At 45.9% G+C, this 22,212-nt stretch overlaps 2 protein-coding genes across 3 annotated transcripts in view; one reads left to right on the top strand and one right to left on the bottom strand.

Moving 5' to 3' along the window:
• The window catches only part of LOC137300231 (trafficking kinesin-binding protein 1-like), a 78,723-nt gene extending 71,799 nt beyond the window's left edge, over positions 1-6,924 (top strand). For both annotated transcript variants that reach the window (XM_067969330.1, XM_067969331.1), the window contains one exon: positions 3,450-6,924. In XM_067969330.1, the coding sequence (XP_067825431.1) occupies positions 3,450-4,197 (748 nt within the window). In that variant the 3' untranslated portion in view covers positions 4,198-6,924. The remainder of the gene's footprint in view (positions 1-3,449) is intronic.
• Positions 6,925-9,263: 2,339 nt separating this feature from the next.
• LOC137300092 (cholecystokinin-like) lies at positions 9,264-13,640 on the bottom strand. The gene is made up of 3 exons (XM_067969187.1): positions 13,594-13,640; positions 10,584-10,799; positions 9,264-9,545 (listed from the first exon to the last, which is right to left on the bottom strand). Exons 2-3 carry the CDS (start codon positions 10,795-10,797, stop codon positions 9,421-9,423), a joined length of 339 nt encoding a protein of 112 aa, XP_067825288.1. The 5' UTR covers positions 10,798-10,799; positions 13,594-13,640; the 3' UTR covers positions 9,264-9,420.
• Between the last annotated feature and the right edge of the window lie 8,572 nt (positions 13,641-22,212).

Here is a 22,212-nt window from a genome sequence, read left to right as displayed (position 1 = left end):
TGCAGTCCGTGTGGTGACGGTTCTCCCACAGTGCTGTTAGGAAGGGAGTTCCAGGATTTTGACCCAGCGACAATGAAGGAACGGCGATATATTTCCAAGTCGGGATGGTGTGTGACTTGGAGGGGAACGTGCAGGTGGTGTTGTTCCCATGTGCCTGCTGCTCTTGTCATTCTAGGTGGTAGAGGTCGCGGGTTTGGGAGGTGCTGTCGAAGAAGCCTTGGCGAGTTGCTGCAGTGCATCCTGTGGATGGTGCACACTGCAGCCACTGTGCGCCGGTGGTGAAGGGAGTGAATGTTTAGGGTGGTGGATGGGGTGCCAATCAAGCGAGCTGCTTTATCTTGGATGGTGTCGAGCTTTTTGAGTGTTGTTGGAGCTGCACTCATCCAGGCAAGTGGAGAGTATTCCATCACACTCCTGACTTGTGCCTCTCATTGACTTCAATAGAAATGAAAGAAATAAAAGGAAAGAATTACATTTCTATCGCGCCTTTCACAACCTCAGGACGTCCCACAGCCAATGAAGTACTTTTTGAAGTGTAGTCACTGTTGTAATGTAGGAAACGCGGCAGCCAATTCGGGCACAGCAAGATCCCACAAACAGCAATGTGACAATGACCAAATAATCTGTTTTTTAGTGACGTTGGTTGAAGGATAAATATTGGCCCCAGGACACTAAATGAACATCAGGAGAGATGTATAAACAGACAGCTGAATCAATATCGCCCGTTTTACACTATCGCCAAAGTCAAAATTTCCCTGACACCCTCTCCTTATTTAGCAATATCTGTTTTGCTTTCAGTGTTAACAAAAAAAGTCCTCGAGTCTTGCACCTGGTCATGGACTTCACTGTTCGGGCATTTGAAGCCATTCTCCTGCTGGCTTGTCTCCAGGGGGTGGGATGGTTACGATTGTTACTGGCCCCGCTGTTCAGAGCCTTTAACCCTCTTCCCCTGATCTTTGTTCGAACCAAACTGAAGTCTTGCAGTGATTCAGTCCAATGATGGATTTTACTGTGGTTCTGTGTCAAATTTCCTGTCTTAGTGTGATTGGCAGAGTGTGTTTTAGTAACACTAAGAATCCAAAAACATTTTCCAAATTAGAAGCCACCCACCCGCGACTAACCCATGAGGTGGGACCTTCTCAGCTTAATGAGTAATGGTGTTAAGACCCTTGGTGGAAAGGGTTTCCTATCGACCGACCTGTTCCAGCAACTTCTAAATGCACAACTTCTAAAAAGCTCTCTTACATGATCTCCCACCCAGTCACAGAATCATAGAGCCCAAAGGAGGCCACTCGGCCCATAGTGCCAGTGCCGGCTTTTTGAAAGAGCTATCCAATTAGTCCCACTCAATTGTATTGTGAGGGAGATAAAAAAAATCACAGAAAGAAGTTTAAGACCATGGGATGAGGGTGAAGGAGAGGAGTGATACAGGAATGGCCAAATTATCACTCTGCTGAAAAATATTTAGGGACCGATTTCTCCAATTAAAAAACATGCCCCTGTGGCTTCTCGAGCAGAATCTGGCCTGATATCTCCCCCTGTGTGCCCGGGAGTGATGGCTGCATCTCATTGATTAAGCCGATTATTTAACACCTTGCTGGTGACATCATCGTGTTGCATGGTTTTAGGAATCTGCTTCCTGGTCGGGCCTGCAGATTGCTTGAGGCTCGCAGACCATTGGTACAAAATGTGTGTCAAACATCCAATCAAATTTAAATATTCTGGCCCGCCACATTGCTCTGTGTAAGTTTGGAGAACCATTGGCATATTGATTTACGGTGACTTGATAGAGGTCTTTGAAATTATGAAAGGGTTCGATAGGGTAGACGTAGAGAAGACATTTCCACTTGTGGGGGAGACCAAAACTAGGGGATATAAATATAAGATAGTCACTAATAAATCCAGTAAGGGATTCAGGAGAAACCTCTTTACCCAGAGAGTGGTGAGGATATGGAACTTGCTCCCACATGGAGTAGTTGAGGCGAATAGCATAGATGCATTTAAGGGGAAGCTGGATAAACACATGAGGGAGAAAGGAATAGAAGGATATGCTGATAGGGTGAGATGAAGTAGGGAGGGAGGAGGCTCGTGTGGAGCATAAACACCGGGATAGACCAGTTGGGCCGAATGGTACATTCTATGTAATTCTATGTGAAGTTAATTCCCAGCTTGAACCCATGATTAAAATTATAATGTCCAAAATTTCCAATCCTGAACTTATGACTTTAAGGTTTTTGTTAATTTTATTTTACTCTCCTCCTGCTCTATTCTGTGTGATGTCATGGGTTGACTCTCAGCCATGTTACCCCCCCCCCCTTCAGTTTAACATTATCCAGTGGAATGGGCCCTAGCAACCGGAAGGAATCAAATGTAACGTTTGGAGCTAAGATTTTAAATAATTGATTTAAACAAGAGATCCATTCGAATTGAATTTAGCTCCCAGATTTGTTTATCAGATGTAAACCTATTGGAAAATATTAGTATTTACAAAAACTAGTGATATATCTTGTCCCGTGCAATGATTGCTTGAGGTTTTTGGGTCGAGCCGATTGGGTTGAGGATGTTTGAGTTGAGGTTAGATGGGTTAAGATTGGTCAAATGATAATCAAGGGTTAGATGGAGTAAGTTAGCTTGGATTGGAGTTGATTGGTTGGGTTGTGGTGAGGTGAAATGTATAGGATTCCACCAAGAATGATTGGGCAGAGTTGGGTTGAGTTGAGTTTGCTTCATTTGCAGTGAGATTAATTGAGTAAGTTTGAGGTTGATTGTATTGGTTAAGTTTGAGGTTGATTGTATTGGTTAAGTTTGAGGTTGATTGTATTGGTTAAGTTTGAGGTTGATTGTATTGGTTAAGTTTGAGGTTGATTGTATTGGTTAAGTTTGAGGTTGATTGTATTGGGTGGGGTTGGGTTCAGGTTGGTTGTATTGGAGTAAGGCTGAGTTGGGCTGGATTGAGGTTGGTTAGGTTTAGTTGATTGGATTGAGTTGAGAACAGCTGAGTTGATATTGGTTTGGTTGGATTGAGCTTCATTACATTGGTTGGTTGGGCAGGATTTGGCTGAGTTGGGTTTGCTTGGGTTGAGGGTGATTGGGTTGGGTTCAATTCATTTGGGTTGGACTAGGTTGAAGGTCATTGGATTGGGTTCAAGCTAACTGGGTGGGTTGGGGTGGGGTGAGTGCAGTATGGGTGCCTAAAATAATAAGCCTTCAATATAGCAGCTGAGGTATCTAACTTTTTGCCTTAAAAGTATGGACTCGTATCCAAAAATGTTCTAGTTTTTTTTAGACCAATACAGGAAGCAGAAATCTTTTGACCTGGAACACACTGCGATGACACCATGTTTATGTCAAATGTATCTTAGAAGCTGCTACAGTCCTTTTCCTATTGCAGCATCTTTGGTTTTGTTGTAAAATATATTTATGTGTTTTTCTCCCTTATTCTTTTCCAGTTTTCATCATGCACTTAAGCCATCTTGTGGCAGCTTTGGTAAGTTGAGACCCACCTCATCCGATGGCCACTTAGACAGGCTGAGGCCTATCTCATCGTGTGGAAATTTGGACAGATTTCGGTCAACTCCATCTTGTGGGAACTTAAACACATTGAGGCCTACCCCATCCTGCAAAAACTTTACTACGTTGGGGACCACCGTGTCCAGCACGAGTTTCGAGACACTGCGAGCTGCTCGCTCTGCTCCCCGCCGCAGGCGATACGCATCTGAGTCGGCCACTAACTTAAGGGAACACACTACTACGATGAGCACATCTCTTGGATTAGTCACTTTGTTAAAGGAGCATGGCATATCAGCCGCAGTGTATGATCTAAACAGCAGGGGTCAAGACAGCAGTGCTAGTCAGGAGGCCGCCATTATTCACCAGCAGTCTAAAGGAACTCCATCCAATTTCCTAAAACCAGAGGCACAGTTGGCCTACCCTCCTCGGTCCCCATTTGAACTGGAATACACGAGTCCTCCTCAAAAACCTTTTCTCGCCTCCAGCTTAGCCAGGTCCATGCTCAAAGGGATGAGTACCTCAGCGGATGGAGGGAGTCCAAACGCCAACAGGACCGAAAGAAACATCTTCAGCTTCAACCTGGTTGAGAAACTGAAGAGACTAGGTTTGGACAAAGTGGTGGCTCGGGGGTTGGTGGACTCTGAGAATAAAATGTTGAAGAGACTCACTCAAACGTCCAGCACATGAGCAATGGAAGCAGCGAGACTTACCTTTCCTAAATATAATGACAGATTCTTCACAGGGACTCAGCACTTAACGATCGGTGTTAACGGCCTGCACTGTATTTAAAAAAAAACTGAACCTAGGACAAACTCGGCTGCAATAGTTCCCATCAGTCGGTCTGAGGTCCATTTCACTTTATTCCAGTCTTGTGAGCATTAAGCAAACTGTTTTTGGTTGATCCGCTAGTAAATTATCTGCTGAATGTTTAATAATAATCAATAACAACAGGGATGAAACCAGAATTATTACGTCAGGTGAATTGGTGAGAGTTTCCTGCTGAAAGGATCAGTGCGATTGGCAAGTGTGTGTGGGGGAGCTGGTCATATAAATGAACTCCGAGATGGGTCTCCACTCCCAGCCTGCTCCCTGTAATCACCAATCAATAACGTGCTTCCTGGGTCTTTCTCTCACTCGTTGTCCTATGTGGGATCTCCTCTGGGTGTAAATTCAGTGGATTTTATTTTAAGTATGTATCATTTAGAGATGAGGGAGGCACAGAGCCCAAACTGCCCTGAGAACACTGGGTGTCGGACCTTGGCATGTTTTTTTTGCCTTGGCCCTTTGCCTTCAAACTTGCCACCCCAACCCCTCTGTGCTAGTGTGTGACTCCGAGTGCACACATGTAGTTAGAACTCCAGGACACTCCTCCTGCACTGATCCCAGTAGCAGTGGTAAATGCAGCCCTTTGCTCGAAGTCTGATCTCTGGGGAGCATGTTCTGGCCGATCCCCGAGTGTCTGGGCTTGTGGGGAATGCTCTCCTGAAATGGGAAAATGTTCTGTTTTTTTCAGCACTAACATTCCCTCACTGTGACCAAACTCACCAAAGAAAAAACTAGCTCCCTCCGCCATTTCTAGTCAACGTGGAAACAAATGGCAGTAGTGGGATTGGCACCTGTCTCCAGGACTCTTGTGTGTCGGATGGCTGGAAGGATACCCGGCCCATGTGGATAATGTGCATTTCTTACCTCTGGGTCTGTCACCGGCCAGTGGAGTTGCTCCAGTGAGACTTGGCACACTGTCACTGTACGGGATCGGTACAGGCAGTGAGCAGCTGAAAGATAACTTGCTGCCATACCATGGGAATCAGCACTGGGGTTTAACACACAGTGACCGTACCAGTACATAACCATTTCTAAATGAAGAATGGTAACGAAAAATGATTGGATGTTTTCGAGAAACGTTCTTAACTATGAATAAGAGAGAACTTTCTGTGGTTTCACTGCAGACTTTGTTTTCTGGGCAGTTCTGGTGGTTTTATCATTTTAAAGAATTTGGCAAGTTTGGAGAATTCCTCCAACCGTACTCCCTCGGTTTGGTGGCTGAATGTTAACCCTTCGCATACTGCAGTGTCATTTAAAAAAACGTTGGCAAGGCAACAAAGTAAAATTGAACAGATATTGTGGAAATCCTGAAATGCACAAATCAAAACCCCTCTAAGTTTGCAGCTTTCACTTTAGGACTTTAGGGAACACAGCCGGGTGCTAAGCCAGGAGCTTTAGGATACTGGAGGAAGGGGCTTCAATGGGAGAGTTAGGGTACGAGAGGGATGGGCTGAAAGACCTTTACTCATCCTAGACTTTTCTCCTAGCACAGGAACAAGAGGAGGCCATTCAGCCCATTGAGTCTCACCCACCATTCAATTAGGTCATGGCCGATCTGTATCGTAACTCCATCTACTCGCCTTGGTTCCGTAACCCATAATGCCCTTGCCTGACAAAAGTCTATCGATCTCAGTTTTGAAATTTTCAATTGACCCCCAGCCTCAACAGCTTTTTGGGGGAGAGAGTTCCAGATTTCCACTCCCCCTTTGTGTGAAGAAGTGCTTCCTGACATCACCCCTGAACGGCCTGGCTCTAATTATTGTCAGTACATGAGCCTTCCTGTGAAAGCAGGAATTCTTCAGTCAAAGGGTTAAACTGAAGTGTCAGAGGGATGAGCTTCGGGAGCAATGGAACCTCAACTGGATCTTATCGGGTTAATTTTCCCAATCCCTGACATCATTCCAGTTCAGATCACTCTGGGGTCTGGATTCTTTTGAGCCTGTCGGCGGGGGGGGGGGGGAAATAACTCCCCAAACACCCTGTGACTGGGCGTCCCTCTGAGAAAGTGAAATAATTCAAAACTAACTCTACTGCTAGTTGGTCTCTTCCTGTGCTATATCTGCCCCTCACACACCAAGCTGGGCCAGTGCGTTGTGTCAGCTGCTCCTCAGTAGGGGCAGGTTCCAGGTTTTGACCCCAGTTTCCTCCCCATGGGTAGCCCTGGCCCCTGCTCACTGAGTTATATTTATTATAAGATTGTGTCATTACCTTCTCCCGCCCCTCTCACTAGGAATACAACATGGAGACTAATCCTGGCCCTGGCACATGTTATGGGGATGGTCCTGGTGATTAGGCAGTTTGTTTATTTGCAGTTTTATGCAAAGATGTAATGTAATCTGGGGACTACGACTGCATAGTTGGAGCTTTGTAGGTGGGCTAAGTTGCTCCTTTTGTTAAGTTGGCGAGACGCTCCCTCGAGTCAGGTCCTCATGGTCAGTTATTATGTGTAGTGGTAACAACGAGGAAACAGGTACAGGTCTCACACGCACTGTGTCAGAAGGAAAATCAAAGATCGAGTTTAATCCTGTAAAGATTTGTAATTTTTTTAAAATTAAAATAAGAAGCAATAAAGAAACAGATATAAGATGATGAATGAGTTTGAGTTACTGATGTAAACTCTCCCTAAACCCCCCATCTTTACCTTTCCACCTTTCTCTACTTTCAAAAGCCCCTTCAAACCTCCCTCTTCCCAAAACGTCTCCCTATTTCCTGCTCAGTGCCCCCTACTTCCCTGCAGATGTTTGTAACGTGTGACGCGGTAATGTCACTCTGCGACACTCAGAGAACAAGGAGGAGCATCTCCCGTCCATTGATATCAGTGACTGCGTCTGTGTTGATACTGAGCAGCTTCACCTATTGATGATTCACAAGAGGCTCCCAGCGTATTGGATCTGCAGGAATCAATATTAAGAATTGTTATTTAAAACAGAAGCTGAAGGCAATGAATTTTGGGGGTGGCCATCTTATTATTTTTATATATAATCAATCTCAGTCCTTGCACAGACCCTGTACCCTTTAGGCCATCCTCGTCTCCTGAGTTAAAGTTTGGATAAACTCTCCCTGGTCCCCAGGTGCTCTGAAAGCCTTTCCTTCTCACCCCTTCCCCATGGGCTGGGGAGGTGCCAGTAGAGTGAAGGGATTGTAGCTATACTTGCACACGCTGTACCTCCGTGTTGTTTTGCACCGCCTGACGGGCCGAGTGGCCAACGTTGCTTAACCTTAATTTTAAAAAACATTTACGCCTGGACTGCAGCCTCGTCCACGAGCTGCACATCCTTTGGAAACTTAGTCATGGGGTCCTCACAGGTCTAGGATGGCCCAGAAAAAGACCGAGTTTGGCAAACGAGAGATCAGCGTTCTCACTGCTATATAACAGCCTGTTACAAGGAGCAGCAAATCCTCTCTCCATCCGCTGTATGGAGCTGGATTAACTGCGGTGAGGTGAGCCATGATTATATCACATTGTCATTCTTTAATGTTTGGTTAGGGAATGTTTTAAGTGTCCCCACTCCCCTCCCAGGAAGCAGGATTATGTATGAATGCAAAGGCACACACACACACACACACACACACACACACCCACATACACACACGCACCCACCCACATACACACACATAACCACTCACACACAAACAACAACTTGCATTTATATAGCGCCTTTAACATAGTAAAACGTCCCAAGGCGCTTCACAGGAGCGATAAGCAAACAAAATTTGACACCGAGCCACATGAGATATTAGGACAGGTGACTAAAAGCTTGGTCAAAGAGGTAGGTTTTAAGGAGCATCTTAAAGGAGGAGAGAGAGGGAGAGGTTTAGGGAGGGAATTCCTGAGCTTATGGCCTAGGCAGCTGAAGGCACGGCCGCCATTGGTGGAGCGATTAAAATCGGGGATGCGCAAGAGGCCAAAATTGGAGGAGCGCAGAGATCTCGGAGGGTTGTAGGGCTGGAGGTGGTTACAGAGATAGGGAGGGGTGAGGCCATACCCGCACACATAACCACACCCTATTTCTAGGGGGATGGAGTATAAAAGCAGGGAAGTCATGCTACAACTGAACAGGGTGCTGGTGAGATCACACCTGGAGTACTGCGTACAGTTCTGGTGCCCTTATTTAAGGAAGGACATACTTGCATTGGAGGCAGTCCAGAGAAGGTTCACTAGGTTGATTCCGGGTATGGAAGGGTCATCTTATGAGGAAAGATTGAACAGGTCGGGTCTATACTCATTGGAGTTTAGAAGAATGAGAGGAGATCTTATTGAAACACACAAGATTCTGAGGGGACTCGATAGGGTAGATGCTGAGAGGATGTTACCCCTCATGGGGGGATCTAAAACTAGGGGGCATAGTCTCAGAATAAGGGGTCGTCCGTTTAAGACAGAAATGAGGAGGAATTTTTTCTCCAGAGGGTCGTGAATCTTTGGAATTCTTTACCCCAAAAAGCTGTGCAGGCTGAGTCATTGAATACATTCAAGGCTGAGTTAGACAAAATTTTGATCAGCAAGGGAGTCAAAGGATATGGGGAAAGGGCGGGAAAGTGGAGTTGAGGTAAAAATCAGATCAGCCATGATCGCATTGAGTGGCGGAGCAGGCTCGAGGGGCCGAATGGCCTACTCCTGCTCCTATCTCTTATGGTCACACCCACACAAGCAGACACATCTCACGCCCATCCACCCGCACAAACCCTCATTCCTTCACTGACTCTTTCACAGGGAAATTAAATCTAATGCAGTTTTCTGAGTTGCTACTGAGAGGTTTGTTAATTCTTTGAGTTTCAAATGTTCCCCCCCAGGCTCACCCGCGGTGGTCTGTGACATTCAGTAAATCTGAACACAAGGTGTGGTACACAACACATACACCATTTATTAAAACAATCAAAAAATATCAAATTCTCTAAGAAAAATCAACAACAAAGGACTTTCCAATAATTCTGAAATGGATCAAAAATCTTTTTCTGTATTATTTGAAAATTAGTTTCTATCTGAAACAGTGACTGGAATTAATGGTCCAGTGGGTGATGGGTGTAGTTTCCTAATTTTACACATGAATTATTTTTCTCTGAACGATGATTCCGATTTTGCTGTTTTTAGGAATCTAATTCGTAATCCTCGATGCTGCGTCTGCCAAAGTCCATCCAGCCTGTGTAATCTCGATCGTGCATCTGATGCAGAACATCTCGCAGCTGGTAACGGTCAGCCTGGGTCAACAACCCTACTGATCGAAATAAAATAAATATTAGACCTTCTTCGCGTTTTTCCTTTTGATTTTCGTCCCTCTTCTGCAGACACTGACTCTCACTGGGATACAGTTCCACAGACAGTGACTCTCACTGGGGTACAGTTCCACACACACTGACTCTCACTGGGGTACAGTTCCACACACACTGACTCTCACTGGGGTACAGTTCCACACACACTGACTCTCACTGGGGTACAGTTCCACAGACACTGACTCTCACTGGGGGACAGTTCCACAGGCACTGACTCTCACGGGTACAGTTCCACACACACTGACTCTCACTGGGAGACAGTTCCACAGACACTGACTCTCACTGGGGGACAATTCCACAGACACTGACTCTCACTGGGGGACAATTCCACAGACACTGACTCTCACGGGGGGACAGTTCCACAGACACTGACTCTCACTGGGGTACAGTTCCACAGACACTGACTCTCACTGGGGTACAGTTCCACAGACACTGACTCTCACTGGGGTACAGTTCCACAGACACTGACTCTCACGGGGGTACAGTTCCACAGACACTGACTCTCACGGGGGTACAGTTCCACAGACACTGACTCTCACTGGGGTACAGTTCCACAGACACTGACTCTCACTGGGGTACAGTTCCACACACACTGACTCTCACTGGGGGACAGTTCCACAGACACTGACTCTCACGGGGGTACAGTTCCACAGACACTGACTCTCACGGGGGTACAGTTCCACAGACACTGACTCTCACTGGGGTACAGTTCCACAGACACTGACTCTCACGGGGGTACAGTTCCACAGACACTGACTCTCACGGGGGTACAGTTCCACAGACACTGACTCTCACGGGGGTACAGTTCCACAGACACTGACTCTCACGGGGGTACAGTTCCACAGACACTGACTCTCACGGGGGTACAGTTCCACAGACACTGACTCTCACGGGGGTACAGTTCCACAGACACTGACTCTCACAGGGGTACAATTTGCACAAAAACATGTTTAATGTGTGTTTGAGATGCAAAACTCTACCTTCTTGAATCTGGGGTAGCAGCCTGGATATCAGCTCCTCTGCTCTTAAAGACGCAGTCCTGCGGCTCAGCGAACCTGCCCCGTTACCTGATGGGTGCTTGCCGGCCCGTTCCAGAATGATCCCTCCATCACTGTGAGGGCCTGAGAGGGGCTTGGAGAGGCAGCCTGTTGCCAGGACAACCACCAGTACACTGATGTATACAGTGTTGGTCATATCTGCAAAATACAAATCGCACAGGGACATCCAGTAACACGGAACACAGTGTAATCAACACGTGAGTCAACGGGAGTTGAAGAAACGTGGAATGTTATAAGGTTTATCAGGATATTTCCTCAAATAGATTGAGGCTAGGGTATAATGTAAAGAATGAAGAAATAATGTATTAATATAAAGCCTTTCAGGGCCTCAGAATGGCCCAAAGCACTTTACAGACAAGTACTTTTGAAGTGTAGTCACTGTTGTGATGTAGGAAATACAGCAGCCAATTTGTGCACAGCAAGATCCCACAAACAGCAATGAGATAATGCCCAGATAATCTGTTTTAGCGATAAATATTGGCCAGAACACCAGGGAGAACTCCCCTGCTCTTCTTCGAAATAATAGCACTCCCTCGGTACTGCATTGGGAGTGTCAGTCTAGATTATGTGCTCAAGTCTCTGGAGTGGGAACTGACCCCATGACTTCTGACTCAGATGGGAGAGTGCTGCCCCCTGAGCCACGGCTGACATTAATGTACAACACACACAATCTGTACACGGCACAGGATTACATACACTGCGTCTGCTAAATACTTTTCCAGTCATGTGACAACTTTTGGACAAAGGATGAAAACACAGGTCACAGAAGCACTGATTAAACCTGCACATTCCCGTTTGTGCCCCTTCAGTCCAGTCATTTAAATACATCTTTCAAATATTGGAAAGTGACGAATGTACAAGTTTGAGCATGAGCTTTAAACCAGCGTTCCCAGGGCAGGTACAGCACGGGTTAGATACAGCGTAAAGCTCCCTCTACACTGTCCCATCAAACACTCCCAGGGCAGGTACAGCACGGGTTAGATACAGAGTAAAGCTCCCTCTACACTGTCCCATCAAACACTCCCAGGGCAGGTACAGCACGGGTTAGATACAGAGTAAAGCTCCCTCTACACTGTCCCATCAAACACTCCCAGGGCAGGTACAGCACGGGTTAGATACAGCGTAAAGCTCCCTCTACACTGTCCCATCAAACACTCCCAGGGCAGGTACAGCACGGGTTAGATACAGAGTAAAGCTCCCTCTACACTGTCCCATCAAACATTCCCAGGGCAGGTACAGCACGGGTTAGATACAGAGTAAAGCTCCCTCTACACTGTCCCATCAAACATTCCCAGGGCAGGTACAGCACGGGTTAGATACAGAGTAAAGCTCCCTCTACACTGTCCCATCAAACACTCCCAGGGCAGGTACAGCACGGGTTAGATACAGAGTAAAGCTCCCTCTACACTGTCCCATCAAACACTCCCAGGGCAGGTACAGCACGGGTTAGATACAGCGTAAAGCTCCCTCTACACTGTCCCATCAAACACTCCCAGGGCAGGTACAGCACGGGTTAGATACAGAGTAAAGCTCCCTCTACACTGTCCCATCAAACACTCCCAGGGCAGGTACAGCACGGGTTAGATACAGAGTAAAGCTCCCTCTACACTGTCCCATCAAACACTCCCAGGGCAGGTACAGCACGGGTTAGATACAGAGTAAAGCTCCCTCTACACTGTCCCATCAAACACTCCCAGGGCAGGTACAGCACGGGTTAGATACAGAGTAAAGCTCCCTCTACACTGTCCCATCAAACACTCCCAGGGCAGGTACAGCACGGGTTAGATACAGAGTAAAGCTCCCTCTACACTGTCCCATCAAACACTCCCAGGGCAGGTACAGCACGGGTTAGATACAGAGTAAAGCTCCCTCTACACTGTCCCATCAAACACTCCCAGGGCAGGTACAGCACGGGTTAGATACAGAGTAAAGCTCCCTCTACACTGTCCCATCAAACACTCCCAGGGCAGGTACAGCACGGGTTAGATACAGAGTAAAGCTCCCTCTACACTGTCCCATCAAACACTCCCAGGACAGGCGGACCTGCTAAAAATGTGTCGGTATGGCAGTCCCTGTCTGTTCCAGTGAGTCAGCACCATCAGGACCAAAGGGGAGAACATTGTGGGGGAAATTAAGATTAAAATATAAAAATGAAATTTGATACTCATCTGATTTACACAGATCTGAAAATTCAATCTCCCCACCCTTGAGATAGTTCCAAGTGAATCACTTTAACACTTTCCCTCCCTCCGCTCCTTCTAACGCTCGAAAAGTTTACTTTTCAATTTAGCCAAAGTCCTTTCGAAAGCCCAAAGTGATGAAACCTGCAAATTCTGACACTGTTGGAAGCATCGATTCTAAAGCCCACCTTCCTGCTCAGTCTGCGGCCGGGCTCGGTTCACATCGGACTTAAACCCGTTCTCGGTGTGAATCGGTCCCCCTTCACTTTACAACTCAGACAGACCGTGGTGAGAGTGAGAGGGGAACTGGGACAGGGGAGAGGGAGGAAGTCTCACCGGGAGGAGGAGAGGCAGCTCTAAGATCATCAGAGTGAAGGGACAGAAACAAAATAGAGTCGAAAAAATGAGAAACCCAGAAGAGAAAGAAAGAAAAAAGTGTGAGAGAGAGAGAAAGTGTGAGAAAGTGAGAGGGAGAAAGAGAGAGAGAGAAAGTGTGAGAAAGTGAGAGGGAGAAAGTGTGAGAAAGTGAGAGGGAGAAAGTGTGAGAAAGTGAGAGGGAGAGTGTGAGAGAGAAAGTGAGAGGGAGAAAGTGTGAGAGAGAAAGTGAGAGGGAGAAAGCGTGAGAAAGAAAGTGAGAGCGAGAAAGTGAGAGAAAGTGTGAGAAAGAGAGAAGGAGAATGTGCGAGAGAAAGAGAGAGAGAAAGTGCGTGGGAAAGTGTGAGAAAGTGTGAGAAAGTGTGCGCGTTACTGACCCGCTCTGCGCCGTGTCGCTATCCGAGGTGCTGATCTGGACTCGGCTCCGCTCCGCTCGCTGCTCAGCCCCGGTCCCTCTCAGCCCCTTTTATACATCCCACAACTGACGTGTCTCCTGCTGAACACAGGGGAAGGTAAATAAATAAATACATTTCAAGAGGAGCTCTCTGCGTCATTTGGGCTCCAAATCCCTTCCGAACTCTCTCAACATTTAAAAAAAATGAGGGCTGTGAGAAGATAAAAATCATTGTTTATTTTTCTCAGGCAGATAAGTTTAGATTATGCCATTGTGTCTGTGTGGGTCTGTGTGTGTGTGTGTGAGTGAATGAGGAGTGTGTGTGTGTGAGTGTGGCCTTAGAGAGGGAGCAGAAGAGATTTACTAGAATGATTCCAGGGATGAGGGGCTTTAGTGGATAGACTGGAGAAGCCAGGATTGTTCTCCTTGGAACAGAGACGGTTGCGAGGAGATTTGATCGAGGTGTTCAAAATCATGAAGGGTTTATGTAACTTTGTAAATTTGTTGGACTATAACCTGGTGTTGTAAGATTCCTTACATTTGTCCACCCCAGTCCATCACCGGCATCTCCACATCATGAAGGGTCTAGACAGAGTAGATAGAGAGAAACTGTTCCCATTGGCGGAAGGGTCAAGGATCAGAGGACATAGAGTTAAGGTGATTGGCAAAAGAACCAAAGGTGACATGAGGAAAAACTTTTTTACTCAGCGAGTGGTTAGGATCTGGAATGCACTGCCCGAGGGTGTGGTGGAGGCAGATTCAATCATGGCCTTCAAAAGGGAACTGGATAAGTACTTGAAAGGAAAAAATTTGCAGAGCTACGGGGATAGGGCAGGGGAGTGGGACTAGCTGGATTGCTCTTGCATAGAGCCGGCACAGAGTCGATGAGCCAAATGGCCTCCTTCTGTGCTGTAACCTTTCTATGATTCTATGTGAGGACTGTGAGTGTATCCGTGTTTGTGTGAGTGTGTGTGTGTCTGTGTGAGCGAGGAGTGTAAGTTTGTACATGTGTCTGTGTGAGTGAGAGATTATGTGTGTGTGTGAGAGATTATGTGTGTGTGTGAGTGTGAGAGTATGTGCGTGTGTGTGTGAGTGTGTGTGTATGAGTGTGAGTGTGTCTGTGTGTGAGTGTGAGAGTATGTGTGTGTGTGAGAGAGTGTGTGTGTGTGTCTTTGAGTATGTCTGTGTGAGTGAGGAGTGTAAGTTTGTACGTGTGTGTGTGTGTGAGTGTGAGAGTATGTGTGTGAGTGTGAGAGAGTGTGTGTGTGAGTGTGAGTGTGTGTGTGTGTGTGTGTGAGTGTAAGAGAGTGTGTGTGAGTGTGTGAGTGAATGTGTGAGAGTGTGTGTGGGTGTGTATGTGAGTGTGTGAGTGAGTGTGTGTGGTGTTCGGCCTAATTGTAGCACCTTTACTGCTGCCCTGCCTGGGATCCATGGATTGAAGCTGGGACCATCCTGGTCTGTCTAGCTCGGTGCCTCATTGGGCAAAGCATTTATGAACTAAGTCATTGAGCGAGCTGAGCAAGAACTTCATTCATTCAAAGCACGTTGGTAGCTTGGGGTCGATTTTTCACTGCACCCACATCAAAAGGCATTGGCATCACTTTCCCCTAGGATGTTTCGAAGCTGCTGTACATCGCAGACACACTGAGCATCTTGCCTGAAACTCAATTTCACCAGATTGGCTCATGACTGTAGTCCTCGTTGGGTTCAGTGAGGCCATTGTTTACTTAGTAGGTTTAACCTCGGTAACTCTGGGATTCCCACTGCCTAAACGGTAAAAAGAGCATCTAATGGCCCCGTGTGCTGACTGTAAGGCTATACCTTGATAGTGGTGCCTGGTGGGGTGGTGAGGATCTTGGGGACTTGTCTACCTTGGCTCAGTGGGTAGCACTCTTACCTCTGAGTTAGAAGATTGTGGGTTCAAGTCCCATTCCAGAGACTTGAAGGGGGTCATTTTAACCTAGCGAGCCTGGCAGCAAACTGATGGGATTGGACCGACCACCTGTTTTGCATCTCACAAGATTTTACTTTCCAGAAGTCAATGGGAGGTAAAATCAGGCAGTTGATTCAATCCCATCAGTTAGGTTAAAATAACTCCCTTGAGCAATAGGTCGACAATCCCAGTGCAGTACTGAGGGAGTGCTGCACTGTCGGAGGTGCCGTCTTTCGGATGAGACTTTAAACCGAGGCCCTGTCTGCCCCCTCAGGTGGGCGGAAAAGATCCCACAGCACTATTTCAAAGAAGAGCGAGAGAGTTCTCCCCAGTGTCCTGGCCAATATTTAGCCCTCAACCAACATCACTAAATCAGATTATCTGGTCATTTATCTCATTGTTGTTTGTGGGATCTTGCTGTGTGCAAATTGGCTGCCACATTTCCTACATTACAACAGTGACTACACTTCAAAATTACTTCATTGGCTGTAAAGCGCTTTGGGACGTCCTGAGGATTTGAAAGGCGCTATATAAATGCACGTTCTTTCTTTGTGGTTCTTTTAAGTGTTTATCATCGCTGGCCACTCTGTTACAAAGTGATGGTGGGGGTTAGAGATGCCAGAGTGGGTCACAGTCAGAAATGTGCCAAAAATCTTCATTTAATTTTGTATCACACTTTGCGACACGGGACGAGATGCTCTGTGTGTCATTCATGCTCTGTATGAAGAACTTCTGATACCAATCCTTGGGTTTGCAGAGACTTGTATTTGGCCAAGTTCAGTCTGAGCTGCTCAAACAGCTCTTGTGTTAGGTTAATAATTCATTCAGGGCAGCTTCAATTTTGATGACATTTGCTGAATTCTACAAAGTGAACAGAACTCGACTCCTAAGGTAAGCTCCTTAAAACCTACCTCTTTGACCAAGCTTTTGGTCACCTGTCCTAATATCTCCTCATGTGGCTCGGTGTCAAATTTTGTTTGATAATCGCTCCTGTGAAGCGCCTTGGGACGTTTTACTACGTTAAAGGCGCTGTATAAATGCAAGTTGTTGTTGTTGTAAGCACCTGGAATAGTGCATGATGGGATTAGGGTTCCATAAGATATTATTTGAACCATTTTTCATTTAACTGCAAGTGTTGGATTTCATTATTCAATTTGAAACACTCACCTGCACTGTGAATCCTGTAAAACTGCGCAAAGCCTAAATTATTCTAACCTCTCCCCTACCCGTCCCTCCAACATCGCCACCTGGCACTGCCTCTTTCCTTTGATTGACTTGCGTCATTTCCAATAAACTGAGAATCTGATTCTGGAGTGTAGGGATCTCCCTGGAGCGGAAAAAAACTTCCAGAGGGTTAAACAGGGAGACTGAAAGGATATCGATGCACACACAGCAATTTACTCCGACATTTCAAGTGTACTTACTGTCTTTTCAAGGTTCTCAACCTTGCAGTGAGAGTATTGGAGAGGCAAAGGACTCGGGAGCATGTGTTTGTTGTGTGTTTATACCTGCGCCTGTGTCGAGGTTGAATCGGTAAGTCGGAGGATTCGGCCCATAGCTTTCAGTGATGCTGAGCCATGCAATCCAAGGAGATCCCGGATTTGAGAGTCCTGGTCTGTGCTCTGTTGGCTGATTTCAGCCAGGGGAGCAGTACTGGTGTTGCAACTGGTGTCAAGTAAGGGAAGGGAATTAATGGCCAGTGTGGAGGATTGCACAACGTACAGGAAGACATAAGGGGAAGCTCGATAAGTACATGAGGGAGAGAGGAATAGAAGGATATGCTGATAGGGTGAGATGAAGTAGGGAGGGAGGAGGCTCGTGTGGAGCATAAACACCGGCATAGACCAGTTGGGCCGAATGGCCTGTTTCTGTGCTGTAAATTCTATGTAATTCTATGTTATAAACAGGCTCGCAGAATGGGCAGATAAACGGCAAATGAAATTCATTATAGCAAAGTGTGAGGTGGTTCATTTTGGTAGGAGGAATAAGGAGGCCACTTATTCATTGGAAAGGAAGAAACTAAATAGGGAAGAGGAGCAAAGAGACCTGGGAATACAGACACATAATTCACTAAAATTAGCAACACGAGTTGATAAGGCCATAAAGAGTGCAAGAAAAATCCTGTGCTCATTTCTAAAGGAATAGAATACAAAAGAAGGGAGGTGATGTTAAGTTTATATAGAACTTTGGTTAGACCACTCTTGGAGTGCTGTGTGTGATTCTGGTCTCCATATTACAAAAAGAATATTGAAACACTGGAGAAAGTGCAGAAACACTTTACAAGGATGTTATCGGAATGGAGAAGATGCAATGATCAGGAGAGGCTGAGCAGGCTGGGGCTCTTTTCTCGGGAAAAGAGAAGACCAAGAGGAGACCTGATAGGGGGTCTTTAAAATGATGAATGTTTTTGATTGGGTGGATGTGGAGAAACTGTTTTCACTCGTGGGTGAGTCCAGAACAAGGGGCTATAAATATAAGACAGTCACTAACAGATCAAATCATGAAATTAAGGAGGAATTTCCTTACACAGAGAGTGGTGAGAATGTGGAACTCGCTGCCACATGGAGTGGTTGAGGCAGAAAGCATTGATATATTTAAGGGGAGGCTTGATACATACATGAGGGAGAAAGGCAATAGAGGGATACAGGGACAGGGTGGGAATGGTAATTGGAGTGGTAGGAGGCTTATGTGGAGTATAAACACCAGCATTGATCAGATGGGTCGAATGGCCTGTTTCTTTGCTGTAGATTCTATGTATTTCTATGTAAATGTGCAGTGAACATATTAGAAATTACATGAGTGTACGGACAGGCGAGGGCAGAATTGGACTCGGTTGTGATGTCCCTGCAGTTGAATAGCCTGCAAGCACTCACTATCCAGGTTAACAGATGAAAGATGGCCTCTTTTTCAAAGCACTAGAGCTCTGCCTTGTTCAGGACAGGAATAGAAGGAGAATATTGGAAGGAAAAGTGAAGGACAAAAAAAATCAGTGAGTTCAGGGTATCAAAGGATATGGAGCAAAGGCAGGTAAATGGAACTGAGGTTCAGATCAGCAATGATCTGATTTAATGGCGGAACAGACTCGAGGGGCTTAATGGCCTCCTCCTGTTCATATGTACACAGACGGCACTGAATATATGTACACTCACTCCTCTCTTCTCACGCTGTTTCTGTCTCTCCCTCCGCACATCTGTCTTTGTCAGTGTATTTTTCTCTGTCTTCTTCATTGTTTTTCTCTTTCTCTTCATCTCTGTCTCTCTCACACTCATCGCTATCACTGTCTCTCTTTTCCTGCCTCTGTTTGCCTTTCTGCATTTCCCCCACCATCTTAACTTATCTGAAATCAGGCGTGATGAGGCTGCCCCGTGTTCCTAATTTAAACGGAGAAGTCGCGTCCCGATGACATCATCAGGACAAGCGCGCGATTTTAACAGCGGGCAAACTAAGGGCCGCTCGGCCTCGAACCCATCAGCACAAACTGGCCACAGGCTGCAGGTTCCCCTGTGAGCCCCGCGGGGGCAGTTCCCCTTTAAATACATCCACCATGAACAGCACCTTGAATGACAGGATATGGTCTGGCCATCACCATGCATCGATTTGATTTAACAGTTCGGTGTGGATTACATGCCCATCTCCAGTCCTGGCCACTTGGGCCCCAGTTTCTCTTTCGGAGAGAGCTGGTGGTCAAGCTGCAAACTGGACAGACGAGCCCAGGATGGACTGTTGGTGAAATCAAAGGATGAGTGTTTGATGCATTGGCATAAATTCCTCCGTCTGCTCATTTTGTGCAGGACTCTCGGTACATCGGTTAGAAAGGAGAAGACTGAGGGGTGACCTGATCGAGGTCTTTAAGATTACAAAAGGGTTTGATAGGGTAGACGTAGAGAAGATGTTGCCTCTTGTGGGGGAGACCAAAACTAGGGGCCGTTAACATAAGATAGTCACTAATAAATTCAATAGGGAATTCAGGAGAAACTTCTTTACCCAGAGAGTGGTGAGAATGTGGAACTCACTCCCACATGGAGTAGTTGAGGCAAATAACGTAGATGCATTTAAGGGGAAAGGGGAAGCTGGATAAACACATGAGGGAGAAAGGAATAGAAGGATATGCTGATAGAGTGAGATGAAGTGGGGATGGTGGAGGCTCGTGTGGAGAATAAACACTGGGATAGACCAGTTGGGCCGAATGGCCTGGTTCTCTGCTGTAAATTCTATGTAATTCGATGTCATTCCTACTGATAGTCACCATTGCTCAAGGTGTAGCCCTGGGCACAAGCACTGATCAGTTGGCAACTTGGCCACACAGATTTTAAATGAGTTAATGCATCTGCTAAAATCAGGACAGGAGAATTTCCTGTCAATAAGTTTAAGCTTCGTCCACTGAAATTGCCAGCAGTCATTTTTAGGCAATAGTTTTTTTTGGCCCCATTTTTGTCCATATTAATTTGGCAAATGTTGTTTTATAATTTCTAAAAGGAATATGAAATAATGAATTCATCCCCTGGGAGATGGCCAAGTGGCCCAGTGATTATAAAGCACTGCCACTTGAATTAATAGTAAAACGTGCCCCCTTATCTGGAGGAGTTAAAGGACACAGACTCACTTTGTTCAATCTACAAAGAATACTCGCTGAATGATCAGACCTGGGAAAGTCTTGGCAATTAAATGGATTTGCACCAATGCAACAATAGCAAAAAAAACACTTGAAGAGAGTGGCATTTAAGATGAAATAAACATGATCTCTCCACGCAAACCAAAAATAGATCTCTGTTGGCGAATTCAATCAGACTATAATGAGTTGAATTTGCTGCAAATTGTACTTGGACCTTCTTACTGCCACATCAGAACCTTATGAGATAATGAAATAAAATCATATTTTATGTGCACATATACATTAATTGGAGTTTGAGGTACAAGGGTTGAGACGTACATGTTGTTCCTTAACAATCCACAGGCCACAGGGAGAATCCCGAGCTCTCGATACATCAGTTAAAACTCCTACTGTTTCAATTACTCAAGATGTTGAATTATAAAAGGGTTAAATTACGAGGACAGGATGTGTAGACTCGGCTTGTATTCCCTCGAGTATCGAAGATTAAGGGGTGATCTAATTGAGATGTTTAAGACAATTAGAGAAACTATTTCCTCTGGTGGGGGGAGTCCAGAACAAGGGGGCAGAACCTTAAAATTAGAGCCAGGCCGTTCAGGGGTGATGTCGGGAAGCACTTCTTCACACAAAGGGGAGTGGAAATCTGGAACTCTCTCCCCCAAAAAGCTGTTGAGGCTGGGGGTCAATTGAAAATTTCAAAATTGAGATCGATAGATTTTTGTTAGGTAAGGGTATTGACCAAGGCGGGAAAATTGAGTTAAGATATAGATCAGCCATGATCTAATTGAATGGTGGAACAGATTTGAGGGGCTGAATGGCCTCCTCCTGTTCCTCTGTTTGTATGGTCCCCGGGGTAATGCACTGCTTGGTTGGGAATACGGCTGCACAGAGCAGGATAAAGGTGCTCCAATCAGTCCCAGTGTCCCTGGGAGGGGGCAAATCAGCCAGGGATCCCACTCCTGCTCACTATCCCCTAGTGCAAAGTGCATGTGCACCGATAGCCAGCTTGACTGTGATGCCTTATATAGTGGACTAGCCAGCCAACACTCACTCTCTTGTCTCACACATGAGATACTGGTGCTCGTGAAAGTATGCCCCAGGATGAATTAGCGCTATGAGAAGGCAAGATGTGAAGGTCAGAAAATACTGTAGGAAATCTCAATGCCATTCAATGAATAGTGAGTAATACTTATGGGGTTTGTTTTATACACTGATTTTGCTAAATGAAGGTTAATTTTTTTTTCTCTATCTTAGAAGGAGAATGTATTACAACTTATGGACAACTCAGCAGCCAATCAGCAACAAAGGTACTAAATCACCCGTTAACCCCTTAATATTGGAAAATGTGAGGTTATGCACTTTGGCAGGAAAAATCAGAGAGCAAGTTATTATCTTAATGGCGAGAAACTGGAAAGTACTGCAGTACAAAGGGATCTGGGGGTCCTAGTGCAAGAAAATCAAAAAGTTAGTTTGCAGGTGCAGCAGGTGATCAAGAAGGCCAACGGAATGTTGGCTTTTATTGCTCGGGGGATAGAATATAAAAACAGGGAGGTATTGCTGCAGTTATATAAGGTATTAGTGAGACCGCACCTGGAATACTGCATACAGTTTTGGTCTCCATACTTAAGAAAAGACATACTTGCTCTCGAGGCAGTACAAAGAAGGTTCACTCGGTTAATCCCGGGGATGAGGGGGCAGACATATGAGGAGAGGTTGAGTAGATTGGGACTCTACTCATTGTAGTTCAGAAGAATGAGAGGCGATCTTATTGAAACATATAAGATTGTGAAGGGGCTTGATCGGGTGGATGCGGTGAGGATGTTCCCAAGGATGGGTGAAACTAGAACTAGGGGGCATAATCTTCGAATAAGGGGCTGCTCTTTCAAAACTGAGATGAGGAGAAACTTCTTCACTCAGAGGGTAGTAGGTCTGTGGAATTTGCTGCCCCAGGAAGCTGTGGAAGCTACATCATTAGATAAATTTGAAACAGAAATCGACAGTTTCCTAGAAGTAAAGGGAATTAGGGGTTACGGGGAGCGGGCAGGAAATTGGACATGAAT

Source organism: Heptranchias perlo, chromosome 30 (genome assembly GCF_035084215.1).
Source record: "Heptranchias perlo isolate sHepPer1 chromosome 30, sHepPer1.hap1, whole genome shotgun sequence".
Classification (NCBI taxonomy): Eukaryota; Metazoa; Chordata; class Chondrichthyes; order Hexanchiformes; family Hexanchidae; genus Heptranchias; species Heptranchias perlo.
The sequence above is the reverse complement of the archived record's forward strand: the minus strand, read 5'-3'. Positions and strand labels throughout refer to the sequence as shown.

What these genes read in the sequence shown, in the direction of transcription:
- LOC137300092 (XM_067969187.1), bottom strand. Translation starts at nt 10,797, where the DNA reads ATGACCAACACTGTATACATCAGTGTACTGGTGGTTGTCCTGGCAACA. An exon ending in GCTACCCCAGATTCAAGAAG is followed by an intron (nt 9,546 to 10,583) that starts GTAGAGTTTTGC and finishes TTCGATCAGTAG; the next exon opens with GGTTGTTGACCCAGGCTGAC.